The 12,570-nt window shown below is 47.3% G+C and overlaps 1 protein-coding gene across 1 annotated transcript in view; it reads left to right on the forward strand.

The window, feature by feature from the left end:
* Positions 1–558: 558 nt before the first annotated feature.
* LOC115462545 (zinc finger protein 850-like) overlaps positions 559–12,570 on the forward strand; it is a 58,972-nt gene continuing 46,960 nt past the window's right edge. Inside the window, exon 1 of the mRNA XM_030192543.1 lies at positions 559–588. Coding sequence (XP_030048403.1) covers positions 579–588 — 10 coding nt within the window. The 5' untranslated portion in view covers positions 559–578. The remainder of the gene's footprint in view (positions 589–12,570) is intronic.

A 12,570-nucleotide genomic window follows, 5' to 3' on the forward strand; every position in this document is an offset into this window, starting at 1 on the left:
TATGAGAGAGAGCTCTGGGCATCTTTACTGTGTGTGTGGGGGGGGGGGGGGGAGACACAGATTGACAGAGAGTCATGGGATGTGTGCGCACTGGGCGGAGTGGCGAAAGACCTGCAGAGGAGGTGGGGATGATGGAATGAGGGAAAAGAGAAATAAAGCTGGGGGGTTTATCCTTAGGGAGGGGTTCATACCAGTTGGAAACTGAGAATGTGGGGGGGGGGGGGGGGGGAATCAAGCCTGAGCTGGGAGACAGCTTAGGTGGAATCAGCCCTGGAGCACAGAAGAGCCGGGTGTTTATGCCGGGAGAATTCTACACAAAACGCAATATAGATAAAGCAGAAATGTTTTTTTTAATGCATGCAAAACAAAGGCCTGAGGGAGGTAACATGTCAGGAGCTGAAATCTAATGCATTCTGAGTATCTCCCCGTGTCCCTGAGTGTGTTTCTGGTTTGTGTTTCAGATGCGGGTGACTTTTGAGGACGTCGCTGTCTCTTTCTCCCAGGAGGAGTGGGAGTATTTAGATGAAGGGCAGGAGGAGCTTTGGAGGGAGGTGATGAAGGAGAATTATGAGACTCTGATGTCTCTAGGTAAGGATTTCCTGTTATTCCCCCTGTTCAAATCCCTTCTCAAGCACATTAAGGAGTGACTGGCAGTAGGTGAGTCTCAGTGCAGGAAGCCGATGTGACTGATAATGAGCGATGGCGAGATGACCCAAGTGGGAATCAGCAACGGAAACCGAACAACGCCAATGAAGAAGTCTAGTGAACCATGGATGGACCTGGGAGGCGAAGTCTTAGACTGAAGGAAGCGGAGTTTATTGGAGGATCCGACACCGTCTGTGTTTCAGCAAATTGCCTGCATCTGGGGTCTATACGTACAAATAAAGCATTAAAAATATTACGTAGTAACATAGTAATATATTAGATGATGGCAGAAAAAGACCTGTACGGTCCATCCAGTCTGCCCAACAAGATAAACTCATATGTGCTACTTTATGTGTATACCTGACCTTGATTTGTTTCTGCCATTTTCAGGGCACAGACCGTACAAGTCTGCCCAGCACTAGGCCCACCTCCCAACCACCGGCCCCGCCTCCCCCCCTCCGGCTCTGCCACCCAATCTCCGCTAAGCTTCTGAGGATCCATTCCTTCCGAACAGGATTCCTTTATGTTTATCCCACGCTTTTTTGAATTCTGTTACAGTTTTCATCTCCACCACCTCCTGTGGGAGGGCATTCCAAGTATCCACCACTCTCGCCGTGAAAAAATACTTCCTGACATTTTTCTTGAGTCTGCCTCCCTTCAATCTCATTTCATGTCCTCTAGTTGTACCGCCTTCCCATCTCCGGAAAAGGTTTGTTTGCGGATTAATACCTTTCAAATATTTGAACATCTGTATCATATCACCCCTGTTTCTCCTCTCCTCCAGGGTATACATGTTCAGGTCAGCAAGTCTCTCCTCATAGATCTTGTAATGCAAATCCCATACCATTCTTGTAGCTTTTCTTTGCACTGCTTCAATTCTTTTTACATCCTTAGCAAGATACGGCCTCCAAAACTGAACACAATACTCCAGGTGTGGCCTCACCAACGACTTATACAGGGGCATCAACACCCCCTTTCTTCTGCTGGTCACACCTCTCTCTATACAGCCTAACAACCTTCTACTTACGCCCACCGCCTTGTCACACTGTTTTGTCGCCTTCAGATCCTCAGATACTATCACCCCAAGATCCCTCTTCCCGTCTGTACATATCAGACTCTCCCCGCCTAACACATACGTCTCCTGTGGATTTCTATTCCCTAAGTGCATCACTTTGCATTTCTTCGCATTGAATTTTAATTGCCAAACCTTAGACCATTCTTCTAGCTTCCGCAGATCCTTTTTCATGTTTGCCAAACATTAGACCATTCTTCTAACTTCTACAGAACCTTTTCATGTTTTTCACTCCCTCCGGGGTGTCCACTCTGGATACAAATCTTAGTATTATCCGCAAAAAGGCAAACTTTACCTTCTAACCCTTCGGCAATGTCACTCACAAATATATTGAATAGAATCAGCCCCAACTCCGATCCCTGAGGCACTCCACTACTCACTTTTCCCTCATCCGAGCGAATTCCATTTACCACCACTCTCTGGCGTCTTTCTGTCAACCAGTTCCTAATCCAGTTTACCACATTGGGTCCTATTTTCAGCCCATCAGTTTATTCAGGAGCCTCCTGTGGGGAAGTGTGTCAAAAGCTTTGCTGAAATCTAGGTAGATTACGTCCATAGCACATCCACGATTCAATTCTCCGATCACCCAGTCAAAGAATTCAATGAGATTCATTTGGCACGATTTACCTTTGGTAAAACCATGTTGTCTCGGATCTTGCAACTTATTGGCTTCCAGGAAATTTACTATCCTTTCCTTCAGCATCGCTTCCATTACTTTTCCAATAACCGAAGTGAGGCTTACCGACCTGTAGTTTCCAGCTTCTTCCCTATCACCACTTTTGTGAAGAGGGACTACATCCGCTGTTCTCCAATCCCATGGAACCTCTCCCGTCTCCAAGGATTTATTAAACAAATCTTTAATAGGACCTGCCAGAACCTTTCTGAGCTCCCTCAATATCCTGGGGTGGATCCCGTCCGGTCCCACGGCTTTGTCCACCTGTAGATTTTTAAGTTGTTCATACACACTGTCTTCCGTGAACGGTGGTATATCCACTCCATTCTCATATGTACTTTTGTCAGTCAGTCGTGGTCCTTCTCTAGGATTTTCTTCTGTGAAAACAGAACAAAAGTATCTGTTTAGCAAATTTGCTTTTTCTTCATCATTTTCTACATAGCGGTTCACAGCATCTTTTTTTTTTTTTTGTTACATTTGTACCCCGTGCTTTCCAACTCATGGCAGGCTCAATGTGGCTGTACCTGGATTACTCTCGTGTCTGCTGCCTGCTTACTGACTCAGCCTGTACCTGGATTACTCTCGTGTCTGCTGCCTGCCTACTGACTCTGCCTGTACCTGGATTACTCTTGTGTCTGCTGCCTGCCTACTGACTCTGCCTGTACCTGGATTACTCTTGTGTCTGCTGCCTGCCTACTGACTGTACCTGGATTACGCTCATGTCTGCTGCCTGCCTACTGACTTTGCCTGTACCTGGATCACTCTCTTGCCTGCTACCTGTCTGGCCATCACGTTCATCACCCCGCTTCCTGCTCCATCTCGTAAGCCCTGCAGGCCGTCCGCACCTAGGGGCTCAACCTCTGGGAAACGGTGGTCAGCGCAGGTGAAACCTGGGGTTGTCTGGCCGACAAGCAGAACATGGTCCGAGTACCGGGTTCGGCAGCACTCTGCTTGGTATAAGAACTCACAGGTCTGACGATAAGCCAAAGCCATGAGTTCGCCGGACAAACCCGACTTGGCCCAGGTTCTTCAGCAACAACAGGCCCAGCTGAATTGTCTGTCCGGAGTCCTGCAGGACATTTGTTCCCAGTTGTCTACTCTTCAGTCCCAACAGCAAGTTCCTGCTGCACTGTCCAGACCAGTTTTACCCACTCCTAGATTAAGGGTCCCTGAGCCTCCCCAGTTTGACGGTACCCCTTCTGCTTGTCGAGGGTTCCTTAACCAATGTCTTATGTTTTTTTAAATGCAACCCGGAGTCTTTTCCTCCGATAAACTCAAGATCACTTATATAATCTCCCTGCTCTCTGGACCAGCCCTGGCTTTGGCCTCTCCTCTCTGGGAACAGCGGGATTCTCTATTTACTGATCTTGGGGAATTTCTTCGCCACTTTAGGTTAGTTTTCGACGTGCCTGGACGTTTCTCCTCGGTAGCCGGAGAGGTTCTACGGATTCAACAAGGCAATTGCTCTGTAGGGGCATATGCCGTATGCTTTCGAAGGGGGTGGCCCTGGGTCAATTCTCACCTCTTCCGGATAATCTTGTCTCCATCCCTATTTTCCTGCGCTGGAAGGAACGTTGTATTAGCACCTTGGCTTTTATCGATTCAGGGGCCGGAGGGAATTTTATTGACGCCAGTCTCCTAGTCTAGCTTGGAACTCCCTCAATGGCCTGTAAACCTACGTTACAAGTGACCTCCATTCAGGGACTGACTCTACATTACCCATGTCATTCAGTCGTTGCAGATGCAAATAGGAATTTTACATAAGGAAGAGATTCAGCTTCTGGTTCTTCCCTGGGCCATCCATCCTGTTATTTTAGGCCTGCCTTGGTTATGACAACACACACCAAGTATCAACTGGACCACTAGCAATATCAATAGTTGGGGTTCGCAATGTATTGCTTCCTGTCTCACGCCAGTGTTCCTCCTTCGAGGACTATTTCTGCCTCCCCCGGGGGCCTGCTTCCCTTCCTGTGGAATATCGAGATTTCCAAGATGTTTTCAATGCCCAGGAGGCTGATTCCCTTCCTCCGCATTGTCCTTTTGACTGCCCTATCGAATTACTTGGATAACAGAGCCGGTAGTGGGAGGTGGGACTGGTGGTTGGGAGGCGGGGATAGTGCTGGGCAGACTTATACGGTCTGTGCCAGAGCCGGTGGTGGGAGGCGGGGCTGGTGGTTGGGAGGCGGGGATAGTGCTGGGCAGACTTATACGGTCTGTGCCAGAGCCGATGGTGGGAGGTGGGGATAGTGCTGGGCAGACTTGTACGGTCTGTGCCCTGAAAAAGACAGGTACAAATCAAGGTAAGGTATACACAAAAAAGTGGCACATTTCTTGGGCAGACTGGATGGACTGTGCAGGTCTTTTTCTGCCGTCATCTACTATGTTACTTCCGGGCAAGACACCACCTCAGGGTCGGCTGTCAACCCTCTCCTGGGAGGAATCTAAAGTCATGCGGGAATACATTCAAGGAAACCTCCAAAAGGGCTTCATCAGACCCTCCTCCTCTCCGGCAGGGGCAGGTTTCTTCTTTGTAACCAAGAAGGACAGCTCTCTGCAACCTTGTATAGATTACCGGGGTCTTAATGAAATAACCATTAAGAGCCGGTATCTGCTCCCTCTGATTCCAGAACTATTCAACCGTCTGTACGGAGCATCTATCTTTACCAAGCTGGATCTCCGAGGCACCTACAATCTGGTCTGAATCCGCCATGGGGACGAATGGAAGTCCGTCGTTAATACCCATGAAGGACATTTCGAATATCTAGTCATGCCATTTGGCCTTTGTGATGCACCTGCGGTCTTTCAGGAATTCATTAACTTCATTTTTCAAGATCTCCTGTACTCCTCGGTCATAGTTTACCTGAATGATATTTTGTTTTTTTCTGCTTCTGTTCAAGACCACCCTCGTCATGTCCGCACCGTTCTCCACCGTCTCTTCACCAAACTAGAGAAGTGTTTGTTTCATCAACAGTCTATTCCATCCTTGGGATATATCGTCTCTTCAGAGGGGCTCCAAATGGACCCCACCAAACTCCGAGCCATCCGGGATTGGCCCATGCCCCAGGGTCTCCGGGCCTTGCAACGTTTTTTGGGGATTGCTAACTACTACCGGCAGTTCATCCATCAATACTCCCTTATCACTGCCCCTCTTACCGCACTGATGTGAGGAACTGAACAAAAGACTTATAACTGATACTGCCAGACTGTAAACTCTCCTTACTCCCAGCACATTTGTAAGTGGTAACTTCATGTTAATGTCACCAATCAGTGTTTGAAAAAGCCCTCAGTTTTCACCACCACTTTCAAAGCAATATCATGTATTTTTTTATTGCTTGGTGGGATAACATCTCCTTCATTGGGCAGTTTCTAATATGTGCATATATGTGCTATTGTAACAGTCCAACCGTGCTACCCAAAATGAAAATAAAAATAATACTCGGTGCTCAATAATAAATCAAAACTTATCTTTTAAGATGATTCATGGGCGCAACTACGGGAATTCTATTGGACTTTTGTTATTGGCAGTTGAGGAACATCGGGGCGCTCCACCATTTTTTTTGAAAAAAAGCGGACAAACAATTTATACAAATCAACACGCTGAGAGAGGGAGCTGGCCTATGAATCATCTTAAAAGATAAGTTTTGATGTATTATTGAGCACCGAGTATTATTTTTATTTTCATTTTGGGTAGCACGGTTGGACTGTTAGACTTTAAGGAGGGGGAGTATATATTGTTCCGATGTGAGGAACTGGACACTGGAGGCCCAGGAGACTTTTGCCACCTTAAAGCAAGCCTTTCTCTCGGCTCCTGTGCTTCGAAGCCCGGATATTAAAAAAAACATTCATTTTAGAAGTGGATGCCTCTTTCTGCTGCCTGCCTACTGACTCTGCCTGTACCTGGATTACTACTACTACTACTTAACATTTCTAGAGCGCTACTAGGGTTACGCAGCGCTGTACAAATTAACGAATAAGGACGGTCCCTGCTCTGAAGAGCTTACAATCTAAAGGACGAAATGTCAAGTTGGGGTAGATGAGATTTCCTGAGAAGAGATGAAGTGATTACAGTGGGGGAAATAAGTATTTGATCCCTTGCTGATTTTGTAAGTTTGCCCACTGACAAAGACATGAGCAGCCCATAATTGAAGGGTAGGTTATTGGTAACAGTGAGAGATAGCACATCACAAATTAAATCCGGAAAATCACATTGTGGAAAGTATATGAATTTATTTGCATTCTGCAGAGGGAAATAAGTATTTAATCCCTCTGGCAAACAAGACCTAATACTTGGTGGCAAAACCCTTGTTGGCAAGCACAGCGGTCAGACGTCTTCTGTAGTTGATGATGAGGTTTGCACACATGTCAGGAGGAATTTTGATCCACTCCTCTTTGCAGATCATCTCTAAATCATTAAGAGTTCTGGGCTGTCGCTTGGCAACTCGCATCTTCAGCTCCCTCCATAAGTTTTCAATGGGATTAAGGTCTGGTGACTGGCTAGGCCACTCCATGACCCTAATGTGCTTCTTCCTGAGCCACTCCTTTGTTGCCTTGGCTGTATGTTTTGGGTCATTGTCGTGCTGGAAGACCCAGCCACGACCCATTTTTAAGGCCCTGGCGGAGGGAAGGAGGTTGTCACTCAGAATTGTACGGTACATGGCCCCATCCATTCTCCCATTGATGCGGTGAAGTAGTCCTGTGCCCTTAGCAGAGAAACACCCCTAAAACATAACATTTCCACCTCCATGCTTGACAGTGGGGACGGTGTTCTTTGGGTCATAGGCAGCATTTCTCTTCCTCCAAACACGGCGAGTTGAGTTCATGCCAAAGAGCTCAATTTTTGTCTCATCTGACCACAGCACCTTCTCCCAATCACTCTCGGCATCATCCAGGTGTTCACTGGCAAACTTCAGACGGGCCGTCACATGTGCCTTCCGGAGCAGGGGGACCTTGCGGGCACTGCAGGATTGCAATCCGTTATGTCGTAATGTGTTACCAATGGTTTTCGTGGTGACAGTGGTCCCAGCTGCCTTGAGATCATTGACAAGTTCCCCCCTTGTAGTTGTAGGCTGATTTCTAACCTTCCTCATGATCAAGGATACCCCACGAGGTGAGATTTTGCGTGGAGCCCCAGATCTTTGTCGATTGACAGTCATTTTGTACTTCTTCCATTTTCTTACTATGGCACCAACAGTTGTCTCCTTCTCGCCCAGCGTCTTACTGATGGTTTTGTAGCCCATTCCAGCCTTGTGCAGGTGTATGATCTTGTCCCTGACATCCTTAGACAGCTCCTTGCTCTTGGCCATTTTGTAGAGGTTAGAGTCTGACTGATTCACTGAGTCTGTGGACAGGTGTCTTTCATACAGGTGACCATTGCCGACAGCTGTCTGTCATGCAGGTAACGAGTTGATTTGGAGCATCTACCTGGTCTGTAGGGGCCAGATCTCTTACTGGTTGGTGGGGGATCAAATACTTATTTCCCTCTGCAGAATGCAAATAAATTCATATACTTTCCACAATGTGATTTTCCGGATTTAATTTGTGATGTGCTATCTCTCACTGTTACCAATAACCTACCCTTCAATTATGGGCTGCTCATGTCTTTGTCAGTGGGCAAACTTACAAAATCAGCAAGGGATCAAATACTTATTTCCCCCACTGTAGGTGCCGAAGGCGACATTGAAGAGGTGGGCTTTGAGCAATGATTTGAAGATGGATTACTCTCGTGTCTGCCGCCTGCCTACTGACTCTGCCTGTACCTGGATTACTCTCGTGTCTGCCGCCTGCCTACTGACTCTGCCTGTACCTGGATTACTCTCGTGTCTGCCGCCTGCCTACTGACTCTGCCTGTACCTGGATTACTCTCATGTCTGCTGCCTGCCTACTGACTCTGCCTGTACCTGGATCACTCTCTTGCCTGCTGCGTGTCTGGCCGTCACGTTCATCACCCTGCTTATTTTTTTTTAAACATATTTTTATTGAAGTACAGAAGCTGCACAGTACATCTTAAAAAAACAATCCAACTTGTAAATAAGCCACGGGATACAGTCAGATAAGAATATAACTTGACAAATTTAAACCATTCCTTGCTTCAGAAATGCAAAACTTCCAACATATATCAAACAAGCAAACAACATCTGTACACGCTCTTTTGATGACATCCCAATATATTGCATCATTCTGTACGAACATATCCGTCAACATCTTCTTGGGTGCACTCCTTTGTACCTTCTTTTTTGTTTTATCCCTCCCAACATTCCTTCCCCCCTACCCCATCCCTTCCCCCCACTCCTGGAGTCTATTGAGATTCTTTATGTAATGCGTCAAAAAGCTTCCACAGGGAACTATACCCCTGTCCAGCCCTTTGCCCAGAGGTTTTTTTCCCTTTTTTTTTCCCAACCAGCCACCTGCTTCATCTTTACCAACCATTGGCGCACTGTTGGTGGTGCTTCTGCTATCCAATTCACTAATATGACTTTCCTTGCTATCATCAACGCCACACAGACAAACCGCACCTGGGACGGTGACAACCCCTGTGTCCCCAAATCCTTTTCATCTCCCAGAAGCAGTACCCTGTAGGACCATTCAAGAGTAGCATCCATCATCTTCTCCACAGCACCCAACACATTCGTCCAATATTCTCGCAAAGCCAAACATTCCAAGAAAGTATGCACAAGAGTGCCCTCCTTCTGCTTGCATCGAACACAATTGCTATCCTCCCAGAGCCCCATTTTCTTCCCCTTAGCCCTTGTTATAAAAGCAGCATGCAGCAGCCTAAATTGCATCTCCTGCAGATTGGCACTGAGTGTTGCCTTGAACGCGCCCGTAAAATATGCTGAGAGCGTTTTCCCTGTGATCTCGCTCCCCCCACCACTTGGCCAGGCTATCGAGTGAGGACACTTGCCTTTGCTCCCTCCCTATAGCATACCAGACCGCTAGCTTATCCGCCTCTTTGGGTACTTGACAAAAAATCTTATCCAGCTGGGTGAAAACCGGTCCCCCCTCACCCCCAGAAGCTAATGTAGCACAATAGTGCCTCCACTGCAAAAATGGCATAAAGTCTGCACGCACCAAATTCCAAGCCTCCTGCACCTGTTCAAAAGTGGGTAGATGTCCTCCTCCAAGCCCCGTAAATTGCCCGACGTAACGATAGCCCCTCCTCGCCCAGGCTTTGAAACAAGTCGCACCCTGCCCCGCTGGAAACTGAGGGTTGTCTACTGCCGCTAGGAAAGGAGATGAGCCCCTTGCGCCCCCTATACCTCTCCTCCACCATTCCCAAGCCCGTCGCAGCGGCCGAAGCAAAGGATACAAACTCTCTCTCCCCCCCGTCCCACTCTGTAAAAGATTAAGAGCTGCTAATGGCAAAGATCCTGCCTCCCATACAGATTTTGGCGCAAACCTCGCAGCTCCCATATACATTTCATGTATCCATCTGAGCAAGGATGCCACGTTATATAACCGAAGATCCGGCAAGTTTAAACCCCCCCCCCCCCCCCTTGCTCTAGACTGCGTGAGCTTTATATATCCAATTCTGGCCCTTCGCCCCGTCCATAAAAATGACCCAATATACCCTTTATAACAAAGTTCATCCCTCCTCGTAATCCAGAGAGGTACATCACCCCGCTTCCTGCTCCATCTCATAAGCCCTGCAGGCCGCCCGCACTTAGGGGCTCAACCTCTGGGGAACGGCGGTCAGCGCAGGTGAAACCCGGGTTGTCCGGCCGCCAAGCAGAACCTGATCTAAGTACCGGGCTCGGCAGCACTCTACTTGGTACAAGAACTCACAGGTCTGACACCACATGTGTTTTGACAACTTTGAATAGTTTTGTGTCATCTGCAAATTTAATTACCTCACTTGTTTCGATTTCCAGATTATTTATAAATATGTTAAATAGCAACTGTCCCAGTACAGATCCCTGTGGCACTCCACTATTCACCCTCCTCCATTGAGAGAAATGACCTGACCATTTAACCCTACCCTCTGTTTTCTGTCCAGTGGCCAATTCCTAATCCACAGAAGGACATTGCCTGCTATGCAATGACTCTTTAATTTTCTTAGGAGTCTCTCATCAGGAACTTTGTCAAAAGCTTTCTGAAAATCTAGGTACACTACATCAACCGGCTCATCATTATCCATGCCTTCAAAGAAATGAAGCAAATTGTTGAGGCAAGACTTCCCTTGGCTGAACCCTTGCTGACTCTGTCCCGTTAAACCATGTTTACCTATATCTATATATATAAAAGGCAACCCCAACGTTCTGAAGCCTAAAAGGCAACCCCAACGTTCTGAAGCCTCCACGGAAGTTGAGGCGCCCGAGATATCCGGTGTGCCCTGGAGTGTCTGCACTGCCCTCGCGTCAAAACGTCATGACGCGTCAAAACGTCATGACGTCGAGGGCGGAGCTATTGACACTCGAGGGCCGAAACGGCCCACAGCGAACAAGGCAAGTAGCTTCGAGGGACGGAGGGAGGGGGCCCCTTGCTAGCGCCCATTTCATTCCGCTCAGAAACGGGCATTTTTTCCTAGTGTTCCATAATTTTATTCTTTATAATAGTTTCCACTATTTTGCCCAGCACTGAAGTCAGGCTTACCAGTCTGTAATTTCCTGGATCACCCCTGGATCCCTTTTTCAAAATCGTCATTACAGTGGCTACCCTCCAATCTTCATGTACTACAGACAATTTTAATAGGTTACAATCTCCACTACCCCAGCTGTAAAGGACTAAAATATAAATCGACATACGCAACCAGCTTCTCCTATATTTGCACGCAACTATGGCACGCACTACCGAAGGCCATAAAAACAATGCAAGACCTAACTATCTTCCGAAGATTACTGAAAACTGACCTTTTCAAAAAGGCATACCACAAACAACCATCCTAATTACTAAATAATAAAACTGATCATGAACCAGACAACACCGAACTTTTATCACTTGACTGGCCTACCTCACTGATATTAACGAACAAGCACTACCACTTTAATCCTATGACGAAAATGATCTCTCTATAACTGATGACCTAACATATGTTACAATCCAATCTATTACTCAGGAACCTATAGACAATAACATAACGTACTCTTCTTTACCATGTTTGTATGCACCTTAATGCAATACCACTCTCATCCTTATGTCGAATAAGATTTCTCTATAATTGATGTAATCTTCTTTACCATCCTCCCTCCCTCTACCTTATTCAGCCATGCAGTGGTGTGCTGGAGCCGGCTCGCATGAGCTGTTTGTTAATTTTTTAAGAATTTTGGGAGCCGGTTGTTAAACTTTAACAACCAGCTTCCAAAATTTGGGCTCAGGTCCCTTCTCGGCATCGTTGTCCTCCACCTCCCCCTCCTCTCCTGTGGCGTGTTCCAGTGGCGTAGCTACGGGGGGAGCTCAAGGGCTCAGCCCTCCCCAACAATACTAGCCAGCCAGGTGTTTTTTTGCTTCCTCAGGCTCCATGTGCTGCTGCTCCCTGTCCCAGCAGTCAGGCAGCTGAGCTCTCCCTCCCTTCCTTTGGGTCCACCTGGTGTGTAATCCTGTCCCTTGCCCCTGGGGAGGGGAAAACACTTCAGCCCTAGAGGCTGGAATAAGAGAGACAATCAGACTTAGATATAGGAGCAACCAGTAAAAATCTTTATTGGTATCTCACTAAGCCAGTACAAAATAATTGTTCTCTCTGGAGCAGGTTGTCACCCAGTAGCCAGACGCACAGACTGAATAACAAAACTGCACAGCAAAAACCTTCCTAGCCATCACATATATACTGTTGTAAATTTCATTTCTCCTAAATCATGTGATTTCTCCTAAACTAACTTGGGATCATATATGGATTTTCCTGTAATATTCTGTTATTTTTTATATCTACTATAATAAAACGCTCCCTCAATGTTCTGAGGACACTGACGTCACTGCAGGCAATCACACACCGGTTCGTAAGTTCATGGTGGTGAAGCCATCCAACTCACCATGTCTGTGCCCCGCCCTCGCGTCAAACGTGGTGACATCGAGGGCGGAGCACATACACTCGACCAAACAGGCAGGCAAGCAAGCAGGCAGCCAGCCAGAATGTCCGAGGGAGGGAGGGATGGAATGAAGGAATCAGCGAGCCAGACACCCACACACCCCCAAAGTCCCCACCCCTCACTCCTACCAACTTCCCAACAGTACGTCGCCACGGCCCCCC

Source organism: Microcaecilia unicolor, chromosome 1, assembly GCF_901765095.1.
Source record: "Microcaecilia unicolor chromosome 1, aMicUni1.1, whole genome shotgun sequence".
NCBI lineage: Eukaryota > Metazoa > Chordata > Amphibia > Gymnophiona > Siphonopidae > Microcaecilia > Microcaecilia unicolor.